Source organism: Balaenoptera acutorostrata, chromosome 1 (genome assembly GCF_949987535.1).
Source record: "Balaenoptera acutorostrata chromosome 1, mBalAcu1.1, whole genome shotgun sequence".
NCBI classification, from domain to species: Eukaryota; Metazoa; Chordata; class Mammalia; order Artiodactyla; family Balaenopteridae; genus Balaenoptera; species Balaenoptera acutorostrata.
Genome location: NC_080064.1, coordinates 29,157,429 through 29,182,784, shown reverse-complemented (window position 1 = coordinate 29,182,784; position 25,356 = coordinate 29,157,429). Strand labels below are relative to the sequence as shown.

General features: G+C 45.3%; 1 protein-coding gene across 2 annotated transcripts in view; it reads right to left on the bottom strand.

The window, feature by feature from the left end:
• The window catches only part of AGO1 (argonaute RISC component 1), a 30,993-nt gene extending 9,084 nt beyond the window's left edge, over positions 1–21,909 (bottom strand). The window contains exons 1-12 of one of the 2 annotated variants that reach the window (XM_057530321.1): positions 21,676–21,909; positions 16,493–16,676; positions 14,111–14,231; positions 13,486–13,667; positions 12,951–13,087; positions 12,592–12,726; positions 12,354–12,441; positions 11,548–11,695; positions 7,083–7,202; positions 6,580–6,711; positions 6,320–6,453; positions 3,000–3,184 (exon numbers count right to left, since the gene is read on the bottom strand). In XM_057530321.1, the coding sequence (XP_057386304.1) occupies positions 3,000–3,184; positions 6,320–6,453; positions 6,580–6,711; positions 7,083–7,202; positions 11,548–11,695; positions 12,354–12,441; positions 12,592–12,726; positions 12,951–13,087; positions 13,486–13,667; positions 14,111–14,231; positions 16,493–16,676; positions 21,676–21,700 (1,591 nt within the window). In that variant the 5' untranslated portion in view covers positions 21,701–21,909. The remainder of the gene's footprint in view (positions 1–2,999; positions 3,185–6,319; positions 6,454–6,579; positions 6,712–7,082; positions 7,203–11,547; positions 11,696–12,353; positions 12,442–12,591; positions 12,727–12,950; positions 13,088–13,485; positions 13,668–14,110; positions 14,232–16,492; positions 16,677–21,675) is intronic. The other variant, XM_007182512.3, reaches the window with a different exon arrangement.
• Positions 21,910–25,356: the final 3,447 nt, after the last annotated feature.

The window sequence follows — 25,356 nt, the reverse complement described above, 5'->3', positions numbered from 1 at the left end:
CCTTGCTTTGACCATCACTTGGCCTACCAGGAAGGAGGATGAAGGATCTTTAAAAGAATCTGACTGTTCCTCTTATCTGCAGGCTTAGTTCCTAGGCAATGCCCCCATTACCTAAGTGGTATTCAATATAATCAAAGAACAGCATGTAAGTGGAAGAAACCCAAGGTCCTAATCAAGGTATGAGACTGGAGAGAGGTATAACATGACTGAGCCCAGGGAAGGGAAAATTTTCTGAGTAAGCACTGACTTCTCCAAGCATGCCGCACTATACTCCAAATGCAGGCCAGAAACACTGGATTCTCCCTTTATGGAGGAAACCAGAAACATGGATAATTATTCAAGGCAGTTCTCCTAAAAAGCATCCGATAAATCATTAAGAAAAAGGTAGTGAAGCCAATAAAAAAGGAAAAGACTTGAGCAGGCACTTCTCCAAAGAGCCAAGTGAAACAGCCAATAGAAATATAAAAAGACACTCCACTTTATCAATCACAAGGGACATCAATTTATGGCCCAAGAGAGACATGGATTGGAGGTCAACCAACTTCTATAAGTATTGAGTATCATGTGAGTGGAAGGTTCTACCTTGGGTATACATGTGCAGAGGGAAGAAGGTTTCAGAGCAGAATCAGATCCACTCCATGCTCAAAACAATATCAAGCAAGACCATAACTGATCAGTAGCCTGATACAATTTCTAGAGGAATCCAAAAAGAGATGAGTTAATCCTGTAGGTAGGATGACAAGAGAAAGCTTCCAGGAATAAGTACATTTAAACTAGGACTTGAAGGATAGAGAGAATTTTAAGGGCAAGATGGGGGATAAAAAGAGTACTTAGATATTCTAGGCAAAGGCAAATGATGGAAGCAAAACCAGAGACTAGACAGCAGAGACAAGGAATGAGCATTTAGAGCACCTACTATGTCACAGGCACTGTGTTAGATGCTGCCTTTTATATAATTAATTAACAAGGCTGAGAAAGGTTAGGTAATTTGCCTAAGACAGTAAACTGGCATAGCCAGGATTAAAATCCAGTTCTATCGAATTCCAGAACAAGTGATCTTTCTGGTATGTGTGGCAAAGGGAACAGTACATGAAGCTGAAAAGGTTAAACTAAGATCAGGGCCCTAAAAAACTTTTATTCTGTGAATGGGGGCTAATGAAGGTTTTTTTTTTTCTTTCAGAGTACAATCACAAAAAGTCTCATCCAGTAACCTATACAAGAAAGATTTAAGAAGAAATGTTAGAACTAAATTGAGAAGAGTGGGTGGAGAGCAGGTAATACATCTTAATACTGTAAAAAAGAGCATTAGAGGTGAGGCAAAGAGAAGACAGACTGTCCCCAAAGTCTGGATGAAGGTACCCAGAAGCAATTGTGATGCCAACACAGAAGAGAAAAGTAAAGAGAAGGGCTTACTGGTAGACAGAGGAGACAAGCTACTAAAGAGATCGTTCACCAAAACACTTTGTAAGAGCAGAGAGCACATCTGTTTTATCCACCAATGTATTCAGGATCTAGCAGTGTTTCTTTTCACACACAGTAGGTGATCAATAAACTGTTGTGGAAGGGAGATAGGTCAAAGGGAGAGATCGGAACTGCAGAGAGGTCAAGGGTGGAATCAAGATTTTAATAATACAATATAACATACAGTAACAATAGTTGATGACTGAAACAACTGAAATGGATGAGAATTTCACTAGAATGAAAAGGCAGAGAGGGCAGAGTACAGAAATCTGGAAAATGCCAGGCATTCCTGGTAATGACAAAAACAATTAAGGAGAGACAGGAGAAAATATCAAGAAGTCAAGAGGAGAAAGGTCATTGGTGACCCTCTGCAGAGGAGGTTTAGGAGAATGGCAGAGGTAAAATAAATGAAAAAGGCTAAGGAGTAAGTGGCTGGTGAGGAAGTGGGGGTAGAAAATGTAGAGAACTCATTTAAAAACGCTGATGAAGGGCTTCCCTGGTGGCGCAGTGGTTGAGAATCTGCCTGCTAATGCAGGGGACACGGGTTCGAGCCCTGGTCTGGGAAGATCCCACATGCCACGGAGCAGCTGGGCCCGTGAGCCACAACTACTGAGCCTGCGCGTCTGGAGCCTGTGCCCCGCAACGGGAGGGGCCGCGATAGTGAAAGGCCCGCGCACCGCGATGAAGAGCGGTCCCCGCACCGCGATGAAGAGTGGCCCCCACTTGCCACAACTAGAGAAAGCCCTCGCACGAACCGAAGACCCAACACAGCCAAAAATAAATAAATAAATAAATAAAGTAGCTATAAAATTAAAAAAAAAATAAAAAAAAATAAAAATAAAAAAAAAAAAATAAAAACGCTGATGAAGAAAAACAAGAAAATAGGAAGAAAAAAGCTAAAGGAGATGGCATGACTGTGGTAATGTGCTCTAGCGTGGGGAATCTAAAGATGTTTGAGGGTTCAAGGGTCCCAAAGGTAAAAGGATGGAATAGAAACAAGAGCACACGTGGGTTGAGTAAGATAAAAGGAGAGACACCTCTTCCTTTGAAGAGAGGTGGAGAGGAAAAAAAGAGTAAGAGAAAAGCACTAGTCAGAGATGTATATAGTCATTCTCATTCTGAAAAGAGAGGGAAAGCTTCTCAAAAAGTCTACATCATTCCCAGCAGTGGAACACCAACAGAACCACCACAAATTCTGCTTGGGTGTGCTGCCCTATGTCCTGACAGACAATGCACTCCTAAGAATAGGAATCTGGACTGACCCATCTCTGTATCCGGCTCAGCTTAGCCTGGCATACACACCAGCACACAGAGGACCCCAGTAAATGTCATTGGGAGGGACTGTGAGCAGGTAAACAGGACCAGAGATGACTAACTGGCTCATATAGGCTAATATTTCTCCTCTAAGAAGAGCACTGACACTAAGGAACAGCTCTGGCTAGAGCCAAGAATCCACACTGAGTCGGCCCTAGGATCTTCCAGGGAGCTACCCTGAGAAGAGTCCTATCATCGTAATCACTGTCCCAACAGAACTGTACCATACACTGGCGTCTTCCCTGGCAGGATGACGATAATGAGCTGCAGCCCTGAGTAGGTGTTCTTGAGATGCCGGAACATGGGCTCCACGCTGTCTGCCCCCTGCGCATATTTGCAGAAGCAAGGCTGGCCCTGGATGGGCATCCCTGCATCCTTGGAAATCTTCCGCAGCTGGTCTGTGAAGTTCCTGCAGCACAAGTATGGTCATGACAGGAGGCAGGTAAGTCCCACTTTAATACCTCTAACCAAATGCCTCCATCTTAGGGGTCTAGCACTATGACAGGCACTGACAGATTCTAAGATGAATGAGACATCATCACATCTAGTGTAAAAAGCACATTTACAGTTGGATAGGACAAGATAGAGCTTGCTAAGTGTTCAATGGTACAAGCAGAGAGCTGAGGGACCCCAGAGAAGGGACCTGTGGGAATTCTCAAAGTCCCCCCATGTTGTCCCATTCAAGCAGCTGGTTCCTATGTTTTAAGTCTACAGCAATAGGAAGATGCCCAAGAGGAGGGCCTCTTGGCTCAAATTAAAATAAATAAGGTTCCAACAGTGATCACAGCACAGGAGATGCTCAGAGAAAAATGAGCTCCCTCCTCCCCTACTGGTTCTTTGAAGCCTGAGAGCAAATAATTAAACAAGCTTCTTTCTTTTGGCTTTAGAGCTTTACCCTAGGAAAGGAAGACAAAGCTGGAAGAGAGGGTTCACATGCAATAGATTAAAAAAAAAAAAAATCGAGCTACATAAATATAATGACAGACTGAAAGGAGCAGCAGGAAATTCAATTTGTGAAAGTCCTGCATTTAGATTAAAAGCAACAATGTACAAATAGAGAATAAAAGCAATTGTTTAGGGGATGTTATTATATAGCATATAAATATCAATAAGATGGATTCAAAAGCCTATACAGTGAGGAAATAAATTTTTTACTTATTTAGTTACAAAGAAAAAAAAAAGTAAGATTAATACAGTACAACACTGTTGTATAAAATTTTAAATCACTTATATACATATAGGTATATAAAATACATAAATTGGGTAGGAAGGTTATAATTCATGACAGTGACTGCATCAGAAAGGAGGAACGGGACTAGAATGGAGGATATAAAGGAATGTCAAATTTATCTTTAATATTTTATTTACTTTTTAAAAAGGATAAAATAAATATGACAATATTCTGGATGATGGACACATGGATGTTTTCCACATTATTCTATTTAAAAAATTTTTTTCAAATAAACATTAGAATAAAAAATATAACCTATTATTTCATGTAAGTAAGAGCCAGGGCTCTGATGGACAACTAACAGTGTTTCTTCCATTTCTCTGCTTTGTATACAACTACAGTATAGCTATTAAAAAAGCCAATGTGTTACCAGATTCCATCAGTAAGTGGGTCTCTACTTCAAGGAAGGTGGTTTTCCCTATCTTCTATTACCAGATCACACTTGGGATATTATGTCCAGTGCTGGGGTCCACAAAGTGTTTAGAGAACTCTAGGATGGAGAAAGTCTTAAAATCCTGTCCTAAAAGTGATACAGCTGAGGTAACAGGGCTTCTTTAGCCAGAAGAAAATTCTGAGGGTTGACCCTAGGACTCCCTTATACCTCCCCAATTACCAATTTCTCCACCTCATCTCTTCCCCTTTTGTCTCAGTGGAAAGGATGGCTTTTTCTGTGCTTTGGATCCCATTCCCTCATACACATGTAGGAACTTTGTTCTATTTCCTTTCTAGTTTCTCTGGGTTCTATTTTCAGCCTCTGTTCACTACGCACATTCTCCCTGGACAATCTCATCCACTGCCACACCGTAAACTCTCAAATCTTAATCTTTAGCCCAGAACCATACATGCAACTGGGTACCCTGACCCAGGTGTACAAGTCACATTTTTACTCCCTGAATCTAGGGATCATTGCAAGAAGGGGTTGTCTGATGAACTCTGAGATTCTAGGTTTATCAGTTTCTGTACCCCAAAATATCCAGAACAACAAATTGCTTCTCAAAAGAATGGGACAGGGGAAGGACACGGGAATGAGAGAGAAACACACCAAGAGTGGAGCTACCAACAATGTGACACAAAGGCACAGAGCTGAAAGCCTTTCTAATATTGGTTAAGGACCAGCCCTCCAAAGCCTGGCCAAGGCTAAGAGCAGCCTGGCCTACATGGGGCTAAAATCCCAAGAACCCAGGAAAGGAGACAAGAGGAACATATTTAAGAGAAACTATAATTGTGTGGAAGTAGTTATGTATCTGTGAGGGGAGGAGGGCCAGAGTCTCCATATTCATCAGGGGCTGCTGTAACTAATTCTTATGAAAATCCCAAGGCCAGCTGAACCCACCAGGGCACACATCTCTACTAATTCTCATCACTGCCCGAAGTGGTCAGCTCCACTGATTCTTTCTCAGCCCCAGAGTGCACTGACCTTACTCCAGATCCAGAGAAAAAAAAAAGCTACCACTTCAAAAGACTGCAGGAACACTGAACTGTACACTTTAAATGGGTAATTTGTGCGGTATTTGAAAAATATCTCAATAAAGCTGTTTTAAAAAAAGAAGACTGCAGGGGAAGGGTTGGTGACTTCTTCACTTACTTATTCACTCATTCAAGACCATTACTCCCCTAACCTGTTCCTTTAAACCATTTGGCTATATCACTTTCTTCATTGCTGTCATCTACTCCCAGCCACTCAGCCACAGGTGGCTCAGAGGCCCTTACAATTCATGTTCACCTAATTCAGGTCACTTGGACCCGACCGAACAAATTCTGTGCACAGGAAAGGACAGCTCAGAGTACCAGCTGAACTTTTATTTCCAATTAGGAATATAAGCTTTGAAACCTCTGAACTGATTTGATCCCAATCTGACACTTTCTTGATATGCAAACCTTGTACAAGTTACTTAACCTCTTTGAGCCTCAGTCTCCTGAAAATGGAAATACGACCACCTACTCACTGTGAAGATGAAATAAGAGAACATAAAATTAGGTATAATGTTGGCACAAACATTATAGTCATCATTACTACTGTTTACCACCCATGTTAATAATTGTAACAATAAAATAATTCAGGTCTCCCTTAGGAGATTCATGTCCTGAAATCATCATCTCTGACACAGATATGGCTCCTTATCAAGACTCCTGACCACAGATGGACAGAAAAGAAGCAGGCAGAAGTGTGAGCCAGACAGCACGGGGGCGGGGGGAGAGTCAAGACTCAGAAAGAACAGACTACAGATCAAATCGTGGCCCCTTGGGAGCAGAGGAAGTTAGGCAGCTCTAGGGTCCTTCCCACCCTTCCATCCATACACCCAACCTCCTTACTTGAGCACTTCTTCTCGACACTGTTTTTGGGGTGCGAAGCAGGCAATGGCCCAGACTTTGATCTCAATCCCATTGTAGAACTGTTTCCCCCGCATGTCCCAGACACCCTGATTGGGTGTGGCAATGGCCCGGTTCTGGGGATAGGCAAAGGGGGTGTCCAGGTGAGCCTCAGTAGACCCAGGTGGGTAGGGGAGCAAAAGCCACTGGCTATACAACCCAACCTCCCCCCACATGTCCCAGAGATGTTGTCTGGCCCTGACCCTGCTCACCCGGCCGCCGTACTGCAAGATGGGCGCCGGCAGCACTCGCCCTGTCACCTCCGTCATGTCATCCTTCACCTTGATCCCAAATTCCTGGATGTAGGGATCTAGGTTGTAGCTGGCATTCTTCATCTGTAAGACAGAAGAAGGCGATCTCAGGAGAGCAGTAGCTTGGCAATACTGCTCACCCTCCAGGTCCCAAGCAGAAAGCCCTGAAGAACAGCTGAGGCTGGCAAGAAATAGCCCTAAAAAGGGGGTTGGGGGGAAGTGGAAAATGAGGTAAGTGGGAATGGATAACATAGGGAAGTAATACAGGAGAGAAAAAGAGATAGGAAACAAAGTAGCTACAGGGTCAAGAAGCAAGAGCAGTCCTATGGAGTCCCAGGTAACAAATCCAGACTTTTGTTTTCCTAAGGGTCCTGCCAGGGCAGAAAGGCATCTATGCTACCAGGGACTCCCATGACTGAGCAACCAAGCATACGTTTCTCTGCATCCTCACTGACCAGGCGGCTGATCTCCTCTTGTCTGTCTGGGGCCGATCTAGCTGTAGCCTTTATCATGGTTGAAGTCTGGTTGTCAGTCAGCTTCTTAATGCAGCGCTGCCCAGCCACAATGTTACAGACCTAAGGAAACAAGAATAGGTACCGCTGGCTTGAGTATAGTCCACCCTATACCCGGAGCCCCATAGTAAGGGAAGAGGACTTGGCTGTCAGTCCTGGGAAACGGACTAGAAAATCCCTTGTTCATAGACAGGTAAGTTAGAAAATATCCACGTGCAATACAAAAGGTAAAACAGCCACTTTGTGATTAAGAGCTTAGGATCCAGAGGCAGATCTGGGCTCAGGGCTCATATACTAAATAGGAAGAACAGTAACAATCTCCTAGGACTGTCTGGAGACTAAATTAAATAAAGAACTTAAAGAACCAAGTACAGTTCTGAACATAGTAAACACTCAGTAAGTTGTAGCATAAATTATTATTTACCAAAGGACCCAGTCTAGAGCTCTTCTGAATACTAAAAAACACAATACACACAAACTGGATGCCTAGGTAGTTGACAGCTCTCCAATGGTAGCAGGCAGTCAGTCCTTCCACACTGCAACACATCAGGAGAACTAGCAGTGACTCTTAACTCTTGAGCCCGAGCCTACAGATGATCACTGAGCCCTTGGACTATAGAAATCACTGTCTGTTGACTGCCAGTGTGCTCTGTTGGTGTGAGGAACATCCTGCCACATGGTTCCTCTGTATTGGGCCCCAGAGAACACAATGGAGATCAGAAAAGACTTTCTAGTGATATATAAGACTTCCACTGCCCAATATACTATATTCAGGAAGCAGTGAACAGGAAGCCTTTTGGCAAAGTAGAGAGAATTCAAGAACACTTGAGTTTGAAGTCCAGCTTTGCCAATTCTAGAAGATGCTACCTTGGGCAGGACTCTTAACCACTCTAAGACTCTGCTTCTTTAATTTTAGCCACCGGAAAAAGCACTAGCTGTCTCTTGAAGCTGTTGTGAGGATTTAGATGAAATGAAATGTAAAACTTGTTCCCATAGGGCCAATAAACTAAGTACTGCTTCTCTGCCTAATTTCCAGAGTTCATGCTGAACAATGGTAGGGAAAACCAGGACAAGGTCACCTGCCCTTAAACTCTGTACGTCAAAGAATTAGTCAATTCCCTTAATGAAAATCCAGAATTGTTAAAATTTGTGAGGTTGCTCTCTTGAAGGTAACTTAAAGTTGTAGAACTCTTTACGGATAATTTCAACTACAGAATCAACTCTGGGAAAAAGACTAAAGCAGGGATGTAGAGAAATTGGACCCCTTGTGCATTGCTGGTGGGAATGTAAAATGGTACAGATGCTGTGGAAAACAGTATAGTGATTCCTCAAAAAATTAAACACAGAATTACCATATGATCCAGTAATTCCACTTCTGGGTATGTACTCAAAAGAAATGAAAGCAGGGTCTAGAACAAATATTTGTAAGCCTATATTCATAGCAGCATTTTTCATAATAGCTAGAAGGTGAAAGCAACCCAAGTGTCCATCAATGAATGAATAGATAAACAAAATGCGGTATATACATACATGGAAATATTATTCAGCCTTAAAAAGGAAGGGAATTCTGACGTATGCTACAATATAGATGAACCCTGAAGACATGACGTTAAGTGAAATAGGCCACTTAAAAAAAGGCCATATATTATATAATTCCATTTATATGAAATGTCCAGAATAGGCAAATCCACAGAGACAGAAGTAGATCAGTGGTTAGTAGGGGCTGGTGAGGAGGGCAGAGGGAATGGTAAGTGACTGTTAATGGGTATGGGCTTTCTTCTGGGGGCGATGAAAATGTTTTAGAATCAGACAACAGTAATGGTTGTGCAACTCTGTGAATTAACTAAAACCCACTGAATTGTGTATTTTAAAAGGGTGAATTTTATGGAATGTGAATTATATCTCAATAAAGCAATTCTAAAAAAAAACTGTCACCTACAATAGCCTATGTGATTTGACCCTGTACCTCTCTCCAAAATCATCTCCTACTACTTCTCCCCTCATACACTACATACCAGCCACTAAGCCTTCTGTCTCTCTAAGAAGATCCAAGCTCCCTGCTGCTTTAGAGTCTTTGTACTCGCTATTAAACTCTTGCCTGGAAGGCTCTTCCTTCAGGTTGTAAGAGGTTGGTTCTATCTCATAATTTGGGACTCAGCTCTAATGTCTCCTAAAAGAAGCCTTCCCTGGTGGTCCAGTGGTTAAGATTCCGCACTCGCACAGGTTCGATTCCTGGTTGGGGAAGTTCCACATGCCGTCAGTGTGGCCAAAAAGAAAAAAAAAAAAGAAGCCTTCCCTGACCACAATAACTAAAGTGAATCTCCAACCCGCTCCACCCTTATGACTATCCCCTTAACCTGTTTTATTATTCTTATAGCACTTACCACCAACTGAAACTATCTTATTTATCAATTTACTATCTATCTCCCCCTTCTAGATTATAAGCTCTATGACAGCAGGGACCTTATCTGTCTCGTTAATCTCTGCTTTCCCCACACCTAAGAGTGTATGACTCATAGTAGAAGTTCAATAAATATTTGTTAAATAAACAAGCAACAGTAAAAACCAAAATACATAAGTTATTCACCTTGGAAACTATTGTTTAAACAGAAGTAATGTCAATTTGCTAACAAATCTCAGCTTGCAGTAGATATTACCCAAAGCCTATCTACTTAGCTGTAATTGCCGTTAAAGACTTCTGTTTACATCTCAGAGAACATATTGTCTTCATCCCACTTTCTGTGCATCAGCAGCTATTACTAAGTCAGAGTTCTTGCGCTTTGGGATCTCTTCTCCCTTCAGCTTAATTTCCTCTGGTTAGTTCTGAAATCCCAAAAGCTCACAGAAGGCTTAAGTTTTGGTCCCAGCTATCTGACTCCTGCTGCTAGAACAGAGTAAGATGGTAATCTAGGCTAGTGCTTTTCCAACTTAAATGTTCATATGAATCCTCTTTAGATTCTGCTAAAAGAGATACTGATTCAGTAGGTCTAGGTGGAACCTGAGACTCTGCATTTCAAACAAGCTCTCAGGGAATACCTATGCTCTTGGTCCACTGACCACACTTTGAGCAGCACTGGACTAGACAATGAAGCAGTCAGAGATAGTTTCTCATTAGACATTTTGGCTAGTGTATAGAAAACCAAATACAGCCCAGTGGTTCTCCATTTGCATTCTATGACTTAATGCAAATGACTTCAGAGCATTACTATTCTTTAACTGCAGAATTTCAAAGGTCTGCTGAAGCATAAAAATATGACAAATCTTGGAGCAAAAACTTTTTCAAAAGGAACACATTGGGTTTCCCTCGTGGCGCAGTGGTTAAGAATCCGATGCCTGCCAATGCAGGGGACACGGGTTCGATCCCTGGTCTGGGAAGATCCCACATGCCGCGGAGCAACTAAGCCCATGCGCCACAACTACTGAGCCTGCACTCTAGAGCCCTTGAGCCACTACTGAGCCCTTGAGCCACAACTACTGAGCCCGTGCACCTAGAGCCTGTGCTCCTCAGGAAGAGAAGCCACCGCAATGAGAAGCCCGCGCACCGCAACGAAGAGTAGCCCCCGCTCGCCACAACTAGAGAAAGCCCGCACACAGCAACGAAGACCCAATGCAGCCAAACATAAATAAATTCATTAATTTTTTTAAAAAAAGGAACACATTGATCACTGGGGATATAGGATTCACGTTACAGGTAACATTCATGTCCATTTTCTGTAAAATAAAGTATACTTGTATCTTTAGGTCATTTAGACCCCCAGCTCCAGACAGGGAAAGACAAATTAAGAGGACATGAGTGTAGGTATCTGAAATCTCTGTCCTGCATGAACTAATTACTTATTAAACAGTAAATACAGCTTTCGCCTCTGCCTGGCAGTCCTGAAAGAATACGAGAGCAGGATGCGGGATAAGTAAAGAACTCAGCAGTTAAGAACGAGGCCTGGGGCTTCCCTGGTGGCGCAGTGGTTGAGAGTCTGCCTGCCAATGCAGGGGACACAGGTTCGAGCCCTGGTCTGGGAAGATCCCACATGCCGCGGAGTGACTAGGCCCGTGGGCAACAATTACTGAGCCTGCGCGTCTGGAGCCTGTGCTCCGCAACAAGAGAGGCCGCGATAGTGAGAGGCCCGTGCACCACGATGAGGAGTGGCCCCCGCTTGCCGCAACTAGAGAAGGCCCTCACACAGAAACGAAGACCCAACACAGCCATAAATAAATAAATAAATAAGTGGATACATGTATTAAAAAAAAAAAAAAAAGAATGAGGCCTACATTTCACAGAATGACCTCTCAGAACATCAATTTTCCAAACCTAAAAATGATGAGAGACTACAAATGGAAGAACAGACCTCTGATGATCAGTGTGCAGGTACCATGCTTGTTCCCCAGCCAGGCCATTACTTGGCAGTCTCACCTCTAGGGGCAGGTAGGTATGCTTTTGTTCCTGGCCAACTTGCAGGCAGGGCAGGTGGGGATACTTGAGCTGAAGGTTATATTTCTGCTTGAAATACTGTGCCACTGTGCACTCCACAGTCTGTCCACTCTCCAGCTGCAAGGGAAACCTGTTTGGGGGAAGGGAAAGAGGTGTCATAGCCCAGCATTCAGTAACACCTTTCTAGACCTACAACCATGGGAAGCGCCAGACTTGACTTCATCCCTATCCAACCTCTTTGAGCACTCCCACCACTCATGGGAAAGCAGAGGAAATACAGGGCTCCAAGAGTGAAGCCAAAGATTTGAAAGGCAAGTTCCACAATGGTCAGATCATATCTGACTCATCTGTATTTCTAGTGTTGTATATGAAGCCTGACACACAGTAGGCACTCAAAGTCCAGCACAGTCTGAGGTGAAGAAGATAGATGGAATCAGTGACAACTTTCGCAAGGGTCTAGCCCAGGATCTCAACTTTCTTTTTCAGGAGGAAGAATAAGTTGAGAGAGATTCTAACATTTATAGAACTGAGAAAGAAGCCAGAGAAAGACACCTGCTCTCTAGTAAACGCCCAAGAAGGAAAGGTGGAGACCAAGAAGGTAAAAATGGTAGGGAGAGTATCAATGGATCTGGGAAGGTTAGGGGAGGGATGCCAAATTCCCACAGCTTATCTTCAAAAACAGGGCTCATCCTCAGGGCCAGGTGTGGGTGCAGAGAAAGTGAACAGAGTATGTTGAAATATCGGCCCTCTTCCACCAACAGTATGGCTTAGCAGCCTTGTCAACTTACGTCTGATGGCTGGCAGGGCGGCGGGTAACATTACACACGCGGTATTTCCTCTTCATCTGTCCACAGTGGGTCACTTCCACCTTCAGGCCTGGGATACACACACTGCTTGTCAGGGTTGGAAAAGGTTGCTCATGTGCCCAGGCTTGGCCTCTCCCCTGAATATATCCCAAGGGGATTTCCTTTTAGGACTAAAGAGAAAGTAGCACTGATTCCCCTCCCCGCCTGGTTGGGTCCTCACCCTTGATCTCCTTGGTGAAGCGCACACGCTGAGAGTCCGTGAGGGGCTTGGGCTGCTCATCTATGTTCCTGATGTCCAGCACCTCACACATGAACTCAATCACTGGCTGCGCCTTGTAGAAGGCAGTGGCTGAGACTGTGGGGACATGGTAGGTACAGCTCAGCTCAGCTTCTGTCTTCCAGAATAAACGGAAGCACTGCTCTTTACACCCTCTTCTTTATAGGGTATTGGGATGGGGGAGGGGTCCCAGGGCTGTAGGGATTAGACTAGGAGTGTGGTTACAGAGCTGGGAGGGATGAGGCTGGGAGTGTGGTCACTGGACTCAGGGTGCCCCTGGCTCCATAGCTCTCCCCACTCACCATCAATGTTGAGCATCATCTTCCACATGGCAGGGCGCACAGACTGGTGAAAGCCGAACCAGACCTCGCGCCCACCCCCCAGCGGGTGGTAGTAGCCCTCAGGCGGTGAGAAGAAGGAGCGGCCCACAGGGGTGTACCTGGCAGGGACAGGCAGAGAACTGGTCCCTCGGGCACAGGCCCCCACCCTGTGAGGCATCCTGGGCACGGAGGAGCCCTGGCCTGGAAGGCAGGACACCAGGGCTTTAATTCCAGCTCTGATCCTTTACTAGTTGTGTGACTGACCTTGTGCAAGTCTCTCCCCTTTTACTGCCCTGCAGGGACAGATGGGGTGAGGTCCAAAAATATCTAAAAGGGACAGGGCCAAAGTTTTAAACCATCTAAATGTATATGCACACTTGCCTGGTATATGGTAGGGCTTCAAAGAATTTTTTATTTGAAAGGCACACGGAGGGACCTTAATATATGCTCATTCCCCTCCTCCTCCCACAGCACTTCTGCCACCACTTGTAGCCCAGATACTAACTACACCCAGTACCTCATGGATGCCAGGTGCCTCATGGCCACATCCAGGGCTTGCACAGACTCCAGGGGAACGGGGATCTGGCCACTAACCAAGGCCTCATGCAGCATGCGCCAGCTCACAATGGCTAGCCACTTGATGGAGACCTTGAAGATTCGATCCTTCCCTTCCCCAGGGATTGTCACCTCGAAGTCAACCTTCAGGAAAGAGAAAGGGGTGAAAGATTGCTGATGCTGTCCCACAGTCCAATATTCCTTGCCTTGCCCCTATTATCCTTCACCCCATAGATTTCCCAAGAATCTGCTTCTTAAGCTGATAGGGACTCACAATGAAAACTTCAGAGTAAATCCAGCCCCTTAGTCTCCAGCCACCTTGGCTCAGTGTATCTGTCCCTCTCAACCACACTTTAGTAGGAAGTCCCTTAGGTCTATTTTAAGTCTAATCTCAGTCTGTTTGGACAGGGACAGACATACAGGAGGCTAAATAAACATCAGCACCTACCCATCCCTCACCCTAAAACACACTTTCTCAGCACAAAAGATGAAAGGGATCTCTGGACTGCCAGACTCCAAACAGGCTTAGTTGAGTTCTGTCCCTCCCCAGACCCCTGACACAGGTCCAACGTGACTCCCAACCTTACCCGTTCATTGCCAATGGGCAGTGCTGTGACAGTGTAAATGTTCTTCTTTCCATCATACACAGGCTTGCGATCACCAAAGATCTGAGGCTTGAAATGCTGGACCATGTATTCCACCACTTCCCTGTGGGGAATGGGAAAGGCCAGTGGAAGCTGAAAGACTACCACTTCAAGCTCTTGGAAGTAATTTAAAGTCCAGGCAATGTCCCATCTACTATATTCTGTCCTACCAGCTACTAATCTCTACTCTATAGCAGTGCTTCTCAAGCTTCAACATTCATATGAATCCCCTAGAGATCTAAAATGCAGGTTCTGATTCAGCAGATTTAGAGCAAAGTCTGAAATTCTACGTTTCTAACACGCTCCCAGGTGATATTTTTGGTCCTCGGATCACCAAGGCTCCGAAGGACCTAAAAGAGTGGTTGTGAGTGCCTTCTGAGCAGAGGGGGAGGCTGAGGGGAGAAGGGCTTAATCTCAGGGTCTGTCCAGAATTAGGAACAAAATCTAGGCTGCTCCAATCCCCAAGCTGATAATCAAGAAAGGTAGATGGGGAAGAGACCTGAGTTGGAATAGGAATAAAGTGTGGAAGACGAACCTCATCTCTTCCATCTCTCCGAAGTCCTTAGTTCTACCACCCTGTTTTCTCTCCATTATCGTCTCTTTCTTGATTTCACTTCCTGTCCTCTGCTACTTAGATTCCAGAGTATCCAACTAGCCTTCAAAATCCCAGTCCATCCAGCTATCTGAACTCTTCGCTTTCTAAACCAAAGCTCTTGAATACTATTGGATAAAAAGACTCAAACTATACACTGGAAGCAACTGTAAACATATGGTTTTAATGCCAATTAGGCCTCAGTGCTGCCCAGCAATCTTTTTCGTATCTCTGATCACTTCCATCCTCACAGATTGTGTCAAACCTTCTCCACTACCCCTCTAACGACAGAATCCATTCCTACCTCAGATCAAAAAACATCTTTAATAATTTTGACAAGGGTAGAACATAGAAGGTAAGGCCACCCTCAAGTTCCCAGACATATAAACAAATACATTTATATACACTTGCCTCTTTTCCTCTTTCTTTCCTCTCACACTTGAAATATCCTTTCCATATATAATTTTTAAACATCTGAAAATATGTTCAACTTCACTCAGTAGAGAAATACAATTTAAAATTAGACCAAGATATAATTCTCTACTTATCAGAATGCCAACAATTAAAAAATCCAATATACTGAATTGGTGCAGATATGGGAGGCTACCTTACTCATGGGAGTATAAATTGGTACAACCTACCTTAAAAAAAACTGGCAACATCTCAAAAATTTTAAATGTATTATGCCAGCAATTCCAGCCTAGGAACTTATCCTACAGATACACTTGTATTTGCGTGCAAAAATGTATCTATATTAATATTCTACACAGTTTCATTTTTGTAGCAAAAGTTTAGACTCAACCTAAGTGTTCCTGAATAGATTCATTAAATAGGTTACAATATATCCATTCAATGGAATATCTATGAAGCTATGCAAAAGAATGAGACAGATATGTAGGTACTGATATGTATTACTTTCCAAAATATATTGTTCAGTGGAAAAAAACAAGGTGCAGAGCAGTGTACATAAGATTCTGTATTCTGTGTGCTTTAAAAATGTTCTATAAACATATATGCTTGCATATGTATAGAAAAATATCTGGAAGTGTACTCAAGAATGGTAATAATGAATGCATCTGGGGAAAGGGACTAAGAGACAGGAGGCCAAGGTAATACGAGACATTTTCATTGCTATTCTTCCTGTAATATTAAAATTTTTTTTTACATTGTGCATATATATATATGTCCTCCTGCCTCAGCAAGGACATCCCCCCACTCATTCCTCTCCTCTCTGTCTTGTATCTTTAACCTCTCCTGCACTAGTTCCTTCTCGGTTTATAAACATACCTATGTCTCATTCTTAAAAACATTTCATTTATTCATTTCAACAAATAATGAAATGCAGTAGGCACTATACTTGACCCCTTATAATCTTCTCTAGCCAACATATTCCCTCTCTCCCCATGCTTCACTATCAAGCTATCTAGAAAAAAGCTATCTGTTCTCACTATCCCTACAACATTACCTTCCATTTATTCCTTAACTCACTGTTAGATTTACTAGCCCAACTCCTCTACTGTGGCAAAAGGTACCAATTGTCTCCTAATAGCCAAATCCAGTGATATTTTTCAACATTTACCTTACTTAGAACCTCTTCCTCAAGAACTTTCTTGAATTTGGTGATATCACCCTCTACTAGTTTTTCTTTTACCCCTCTGGATTCTCTTTTAAGGCTGTGAGACTCAGGAAAATAAGGACTACTGGACTTAGTGGCTTAAACGTGCATTACTTACCGGTTGACTCTGCGAGGACACTTATCCGGCTTGATATCCACCTCGTAGTGGTAGACGTCAATCTTAGGGATGTCCACTTCAAAGTAGTTGGCCAGGAGCTTGATCGGTTTCCCCACGGTGCCAATGCCAGGCCGGCGAGGTGCCTGGAACACCTGCTGCAGGGGGGGCAGGTAGGCGCCTGCAGCTACAAGACAGAGAGGCTGGTGAGGGTAGAGTCTGGTAATCTCCTTATCACTCTGATCAGAGAAGGCACAAGGCCTCCTAGAACAGGAGCAGCAAAGTGTAGGAAAAGCCTCTTTCCTGCCTACCCAACCCAACTGAGGGCTTCCACTGGCTGAAACAACCCAGGCTCATTTTTTAAAAACTCTTTCCAGTTAGGAAAATTACCCTTGTTGTCTATCTTAAATTCATCAAATGAGTATGTAATAACTTCCTATTACATGTTAAGTAGACTGGCTAAATCTGGCTCTAGTAACAAAACTCTTTCTTCCCTCTACTAGATGAAGACTCCATCAGGTATCTAGCAGACCAAGAAAGCCCTGTTATCTGTCAGCCAGATGCTCACTTCACTCATCACCATCCTGAACACAAAATAGTATCATCTTAATGCTTCTCTGCACTGCAGGCAGGAGGAAGACCTAAAGAAGGCCAAGTGCTGGGGCGGGGGGATGGGGGGAGGGCGCGCAAGGAAGAGGGCAGTGTCTGAGAAAAGATTAAGGCAACCGAATGGCTGAGGATGGAGCAGAAAAGGAGAAAAGGCTAAAAGGATAGATTTTGGAGACTAAGGAAAGGAGAGAGGCTGAAACACGGAGCTGGTGAAGAGGCTGGAACTGGAGGTCACAGCCCAAAAATGCTTGAACCAGGAAGGAGGAAAGGCTGGAGTTAGGGGCTGAGACAAAATAGTTTAGAGTTGAGAGCCTGGACAAGAAGCAAGGATGCAAGTGGGGAGACAATGAAGAAGAAGTTCAAAAGAAGAAAAAGCTAGGGAATGAAGACAGGCTAAATGTAGGAGACTGAGGCAAGAGTAAACTAGAGTAGAGGACTTGGGAAGGAGGGGCAGACATTAGCATGCTGGAGAAGACGAGATTACTGGTTCTGGGAAGAAGAATACAAGATTCTTTCCAGGCCCACAGCTCCTTCTACACAGAGGGCCCAGACAGTAGCAGAAGGGGTTTAAGACAGAGGCAGCCCTTGGGAAAGGGCTAGGGCAGGGTCAACTCCCACTACTTTCTCCTCCATTGCCACCAGCCTGATTGCTGCCCCTGGTTTTATTTTCTAGCTTGAGGGGAAAGGGAAGAAAAGAGGAAATTGACTAAGAAAACCCTCTGTCAGCATCCACTATTGTCTTTGCCAGCAGAGGACCAGCCCAGGTGAGAGGAAAGAGGGACAAAACAGCCCAGAACCTCCCATTACCAGAGATCTGCTTTCACAGTTGGCGAGGCTGGGGGGATGGGGCATATCCTCAGCTGGGGGGTCAGGAAGAGGTCAGAACCATTCAAGGGAGGGGCATGCTTTCCAGAGCTAAGCTGCTGTGTCTCCTTCTAACCACCTGTCAAGCCTACCCTACTCCACAGACAGGGAAACACAGACGGGAATGGCGGCCCAGCCTGGGGAGAAAAGGTCTTCAGGATTCAGCTACCTGGGGAAGTGAAAGCTTAACTACTAGCACCTGACCACATACCCCAGAAAGAGCTGAACAGAAATTATACACAAGCCATAGATAGACATACACATCCAAACACATACTTAGACCTGGACAGTGTACCTTCATACACATACACCTCACCAGCCTAGATTGTGAGTTCTTCAAAGATACAGACTGTATCTGCCTTGGTCACTGCTGAATCTCCAGTGCCTGGTATATAGGTGTTCAATATACAGATACTAAATGAATTAACAAACAGATCCATAGACACACCACAAAGAACACACAAGCACACACAGCACACAAACACACAAACACCTGCACACTGCTCAGAAACAATTATAAACCCGGCACAGGACAAACATGACCCTAGTGGAAGTAGCTGGTAAGAGATACCCTTTCCCTCCCCAAGTTCTTACATTCCATTCACCTCCTTAGCCTCCCAGGCTGAATAATTGTTAGGAGCCTTGGGAGAAAGACATCCCCTAGAGCTAGGGGCAGGGTAGAAATGATGGGGGATGGGATAGACACTCTAGCCTCAAAGCCTTCTCTTCCCCAGAAACAGGACTACACACCAGACTTAGCCTTAGGCACCCTCCACTCCTAGGAGGCTTTGGAAAAACAGGGAGCCCCCACCCTCCCCTTCATACCCAAACTAGGGAAGGCAAGAGGAAGAGAGAACCTCTCTCCCACTCCACTCCCCTGCAAGCCTTACAGCAGTACAAAGTTCCTCCCCTAACCCCACCCTGCCCCCAGCTTTTAGTCTGAGAAAGGGAGACACTTCCCTTCAGACCCAGACAGGGACAGACGGCCACTTTGTGATGCAGATGAGGGCCCCAGCACAGAGGACAAAGCTTGGGCCTTGGGGGAAAGGGGCGGGGCCCTTCCCTGCAGACAAAAGCAAGGAGGGAGGGGCTATGAAAAGGACACTCCCCCTCCCCCATCCTCAACCAGCCCTGAGAAGGAAAAGTAACAGAGCTGAAAGGCCTGGCTCAGGGATTCCTTCCCTGCAGTTCTGAGGCCCACATACCTCCCAATAAGCTAGACAGCCCACTCAAAAGACAAACTCAAGGCTGGGTTAGCTGTCCGGTAAGCAAAGCGTAAAAGGCCAATCGATCCAAAAAGAATTTGTCCACACACTGAGTACACACAAATTATTAAATATCCACACATGTGCTTAACCATTTATGTTCACACTGGAATGTGATTCAATTCAAAAAATAAAGATGTACTTGTGTCAGGGCCCAGACATTGGTTGGTTCCACAGATAAATCAGACACCACCTCTACCCTCTGGGAGCTCCCAGTCCAGTATATGTGCTTGTAACACACCTGAGCACAGAAGGCACATCTGGCCATAAGCCCAGTGAAGCCAGCAACAATACCTTGCTTTGTGTACGTACTGTGTCCTCAAACCTCCAAGAAAATAGTCTGAGCCTAGGAAGGAGGCAGTTATGGGATCCCTCCACTCACACACAGCTTCCAGAATGAATTTCAACTACACCTTTTGATGAGGTAAAGCCTGCCCCATTAGGCTACAGCCAAATCCAGATACCAGGCTCTAGTTCCTTCCCTAGAAGCTATAAATATGTAACATGAACCAAAAAAAAGTCAACTTTTTCATCACTCTAGAGACCATTAGGAATTCATCATAATAGATCATTAGCAGTCTGGTATGGGTGCCAGCTCCCAGCAATCCATCTGGACCTCTGTGACCTCTACTACTGTAGTCCCTGGGTTGCTGCAAGTAGTCTCCAGACCAGAAAACCAGGAGAGCTCCTGGAATGGAAAAAGGGGCCTAAGGGAAGGAGGAAGTAGTTTTCTAAAGTCAGTTGCTCCCTGCATTCCACCTTAAGGCTTACACAGCCTTTACAAGGTTGTTTTTGTCCTGGGGAAAGCAGTCACTAAGTACTTATAGATCACTGAATGGATGACTCGAATGAGTCTGAGTCGGCAGGAGCTATTTCCTTAAGGAGATTAGATCTGATATAAAAGACAAAGATGCTTCAACCAGAAATGAAATTCCTGTCCCAAATGGAAATCCTATTCCCACCCCGAGATCAAATGGAAGGAAGTAGTGAGACAAGACCTAAAGGATTCCCAGGTCCAGACTGCTCCTCCCATCAAAAGGGTAAGAGACAGGACACAGGAGGTGCCACCACTACACAGCACATCCAGGGACTCTGGTCTTCTTGGGGCAGCCTTGCCTCAGTTTCTGCTCTATTCTTACCGCCTTTTCTCCTGATTGTAAATAAGGAGAAGTTAAGGCTATCACCTGGGACACCATAGTGAAGGCTATAAACTTCCCCCTACCCCAAACAACTTATTTGTGACAAAAGGCTAGCTTGACGACCTTGGGTCTAATAACATGGCCCTGACAAGTTTCTGGGGAGTAGAGAGAGGAAAAAGAAAAGATACCCAGTGGGGGACAACAAACATAAAAATATTAAGGTATAGAAAGATTAGGCTGTCGACTCAGGAGACATTCAATACAGAGGTCATTTTCCTTGGATTAAAAGATCCCAACTCTGCTCACTGTTGGACCGTGCAAACGTGCAAACCAGGCAGAAAAACCCTTCTAGGTAAACCTGGTCCTGGCCTTGGTACCTCAGTAACCAACACATTTTTTAAGGCCTGTCTTCAAGGAAGACCCGTCCATAACCTAATACATTGCTTCCATCCCAGTCTTTCCTCATCCCAGTGGCAGAATAAGGCACTTTAGCAGTTTCCCTCAACCTATTCTTGGCAAATTATGACTGAAGGTTTTCAGGGCCAAGTGCAAGAGCCCCAAGATGGGGAAGGGACCCATTTCCACTTGTACTCTGCCAGCATAACCTAAGAGAGACTGCAGCCCAACAGTGCGCTCCTTTTTCCAAGCCAACCTGCGGGTCTGGGGGTGGGGGGTTCGGGCGGCCACGCCCCCACCACATCGGGCAACCCGTTCCAGCTGCCACCTCCGCGCATGCTCCGGCGCCTCCGCTCCATCTCCCTAGACTCGGGGGGGGGGGGTGGAATCCCGGGGCTGGATCCCCACCCACTGCCCCCTGACCCTCGCCCCCGCGTCAGGCCCGGCTGGGGCGGAGCTCACAGCCCAGCTCTAGCGCCTTCTCCCAAAAGACATCAGCCCAGCCCAGCCCGGCTGAGCCCCCGCCCCCGGTATGCGGCAGTTCTGGGCCCATCTGTGTCGACCCCCTCCTCTCCTGGACACCTGGGGCCCGCCCCCTGCCACCTGCCGGGCCTCTCCCTAGGCCTCCCGGGATCTCCGAGAGTCCTTACGTGCGTTCAGGCCCTTCTCCCAGAGCACTTCCCACCTCCAGGAGTGCATACAGCCTCCTTTGATAAATGGCCCCCGTCTCAGAGCTCCCTTCACAAGGTTTCCCCCGGAACTGCACACAGCCCCCTTCAAACTGGGCCCCCCATCTCATAAGAGCCCCTTTCCTCACTCAGGAAACCTTTCCTCACTCGGAAATCCTGCTCTTCACGCGGGAGTCCCCTAGTCCTTGGAGCATGCACCGTGCCCCTCTGCCGGGGGCCCTTACCTGCTCCCGAGGGTCCCGCTTCCATCCCATATACCCGTGCGGAGGTCAGGCGGCCCGGAGACTGTGGAGTCCAGCGTGAAGGGCCTAGGTACCCTGCACTTTAGCTGCTTGGGCTCCCGGGCCGGGCTCGGCTACCCCCCCAAGCCCGGCCGCTCGCGCCGCCGCCCCCGCAGCCTCCGTTGCAGCCGCCGCCGCGGAGCCTGCAGCAGCTCCCCCAGCTAGCGCCCGGCCAGCTGCCAGTGCGCAGGCGCGACCGCCAGGCCCAGGGGGCGGACGGGAACGAGTCAAACGGGGCGCTCAGACAGCAACAAAGGCCAATGGAGAGGGGCGGGGGCATCGGGGACCGGAGGCAGCGGCCCCTGGCGGTCACCCGTCGCCATGCAGCCCGGCGGGAGGGCTCCGGTAGAGGCGCCGCGGAACCACGCAGTGGCTTAAGTGGGGCGGGGCGGGAGGACAACCCCCCGCAGCAGCCTCCGGCCTTGTCTTTCCCCAAACCTGTCCCTCCAAGCCTACACACAGCCTCCCCCCTTCACACAGAGCCACGCGCACATTTCCACCTCATTCCCAGGTCACCCTCACACATTCCGAGAGCCCCGTCACCCAGGGGCCCTGCCTCCCACCTCTCCTCCCAATCACCCTCATCCTTCAAGCCTCGGCTGCAAAGCGATTGCCTCCGCGAAGCCTTTCTCCGTCCCTAGTCACTGAACTCACTGACGCCACCCTCTCTTCCAGGCCGACTACCGGGCGCTGAGACCACAGATATGAAAGAGACTGCCTACCCTGGAAGATGTCGCAGTCTCAACTTGAGTGCAGCTACTGAGCTCTACCTGCGGGACCTGGGAAGCACCTGTCTCCACTTTCTCATCTACAGCTCACGCCTGAACTCAGTCAATCCGCTTCTGCCCTCACCACGTCACTTAAAACACTTTTTGTGTCGAAATTCAAAGGATAATTTTCAACTCTTATTTTTCTGCAGTATCTGACACTTTGCCTCTCCTTCCTTTTTGAGCCTTCTACTTGGCTTCAGAATTTTCTGAGGTCTCCTATTGCCTAAGCCCTTTTCAGCCTTCTTCAAGGGCCTCCCTCTTGCTTTTCATTCATTAAATAACAGTGTTCACCATGGTTTCAAACCCAGCTCTCTTCTCATTCCACTCTCCACTTTTCCCTTGAAGGTCTCATCCATTCTTATGGCTCAACTATCCTTCCAAATCTCTATTTCCAACCATGTCTCAGACTCATATTTACAAGTGTCTGCTGGACAGCTCCACCTGGATCTACCAGCACTTCAAATTTCAAGAGTCCAAAACCAAACTCTATCTTTCCCCCACAAACGTGCTTGTCCTATAACTCCTGTCTCTGCGAAGGGCACCTTCATCCCAGAAATGACAGTTTCTCTCTCTCCCTTGCTTCTTCCCCTATACAGCTGTTCACAAAGACCTGACATGTTTACCTCCTGAACTGCTCTCACATGATCTCCCTGACATTCTTCTGATGGCTCCTTGTGCTGGTGCAGACCTTTACCATACCTTGCCAAAAGTATCACAATCACCTCCTTGCTGGCCTCACGGTTTCGGGGAACATTTCTCCTATTTGGTCTGCATCAATTGATAGGTGGTAAGAGACCCCAGCTCAAACATCACTTTTCCATATATTCATTCATATGTAGGCATCCATCTGTATTTTTTGATGCCTACTTTACACTAGATGCTGTGCAGAAGGCTAGGAACTTAAGAGAGAGACCATATCCAGTCTAACCCATTGGGAAGATTAATTTCTGACACTTTTCATAGTATGCTTTGCTTTTCTCTAGCAGAGGTTCTCAAATAGCAGGCATCAGAATCACCTGGAGGGCTTGTTAAAACACTGAATGTTAAGCACCGCCTCCAGAATTTGTGATTCAGTAGGTCTTGGGTGGGACCCCAAGAATACGTGTTTCTGATAAGTTTCCAGATGGGGCTGCTGCTGCTGATCTGGGGACGACACTTTAAGAACTACTGCTCTACAAGATAAAGTTAAGAACAAAGACTCTAGAGCCACACTGTTTTGGTTCCAATCCTGGTGCTGCCATTTACTAGCTGTGAAAATTACTTAACTTCTCTGTGTCCCAATTTCCTCCTCCCCTATTTTAGGGGGTGAAAATAGTACCTACCTCATTGGACTGTTATTAATATATATAAAGACCTCAGAACAGTACCTAGAAGAATGCAGGTGAAGTATTGGCTACTACCATAATTACTGTCTGTCTCTTGTACTACATTCTAAATTCTTTAAGAGCAGGGACCATATCAGATGCACTTCTGTCCCCCTTTAGTGGTTGGCACAAGCTGTGCCCAGAATGATCAGTAAATTTGGGTTGATCTGTATCAAATAGATGGCATCAAAACATCCTCAGAAATAGCAAGATCTTTGCCTTGCTGTAGCTAAGCTAAGAAGCTCAGCATTCCTTAAGAAGAGTTTGAATCCCCTGTTCTAAATACGAAGCCTCACACTTAACTTTGTGAAAGGCACTGGTCACTATTCTGATCCACCTCCAAAGTGGCTAGTGGAGTCAAGCCTGACCCTGGCCTTGCAGGGTCTCTCTGCAGAGTGTCTTCATCATCAAGGATTTCACTCTTGGCTAGGCAAAGTGGTAGAGTATAAAGGAATTCCAGATAGTATCTTGTTTTCTTATTCAGACCTCTTCCAGTAACTCCTGATGTACCTTCCCAGAAAGCCATTGGCTCCTTCTGTTTCCAGTTCAATCCTTCCATCTCAATCCATAGCTAAGTCACACCCAAGGGCCTCTGCTACGTAGGCCAGACCTCAGATCTTTCCACTTACACACCTTCCCTAAACCCAGAGTTTCCTGGCCCCAAAACAACAAGAATGGCCTAAGAAAAAAACTGTATCTCCATCTATATTTTCCTTTTTTAAAATATTTAAAAAACAGCCTGGGAACAATGAAATCAAGGTAGTATAGTAGACATAAAACAAATCGTATACCCTATTATCAGGAAATGAATCACTAACACCTCCTGCATGCACCATCTCTTTTTACCTATAATAAAATGTATTTCTTATATAATATTTCAGGAGATAATTTTAAAAATCAGAAATCATGAACAATGGAGTTAATAAATGTCACCTTGTACTTTGAAAAGACTTATGCAATTGGTAGACTTTTTAAAATTATGATATTGACATACATAAACTGCACATATATAAAGTATACAATTTAATCAATTCTAACATATGTATCAACCTGTGAAACCATCATCACAATCAAGACAGTGAACATATTTATCTCCCTAATTTTAAAACTCATCACAGAGATTTAACAAATACAAGGGAATTTTTTACATAACTATAGACTAATGAATTTGATACCTGATCAAAAGTTTAAACTACAGACAATTTTTTTCCTTTAAAAAATGCAAAACAGAATAAAAAGCAAGAATTGAGCAACAATTAAGGAGGACACTGAGAAAATTATCAAAAATTACCAAACAACATCTGGCCCAGAAGGTTTACTGTGTAATATTTCCAACCATTCCTTAAAGAGATAATTATGTTCCATGTTATACGAATGGTTCTAGAACATGAGAAAAAGGGGAGTTTTCCTAATTTGTTCACAATAGCAGATAAAGATCCACATCTCTTATCATATGATGATATTACAAAAAGAGATCTCAGGAATACGGA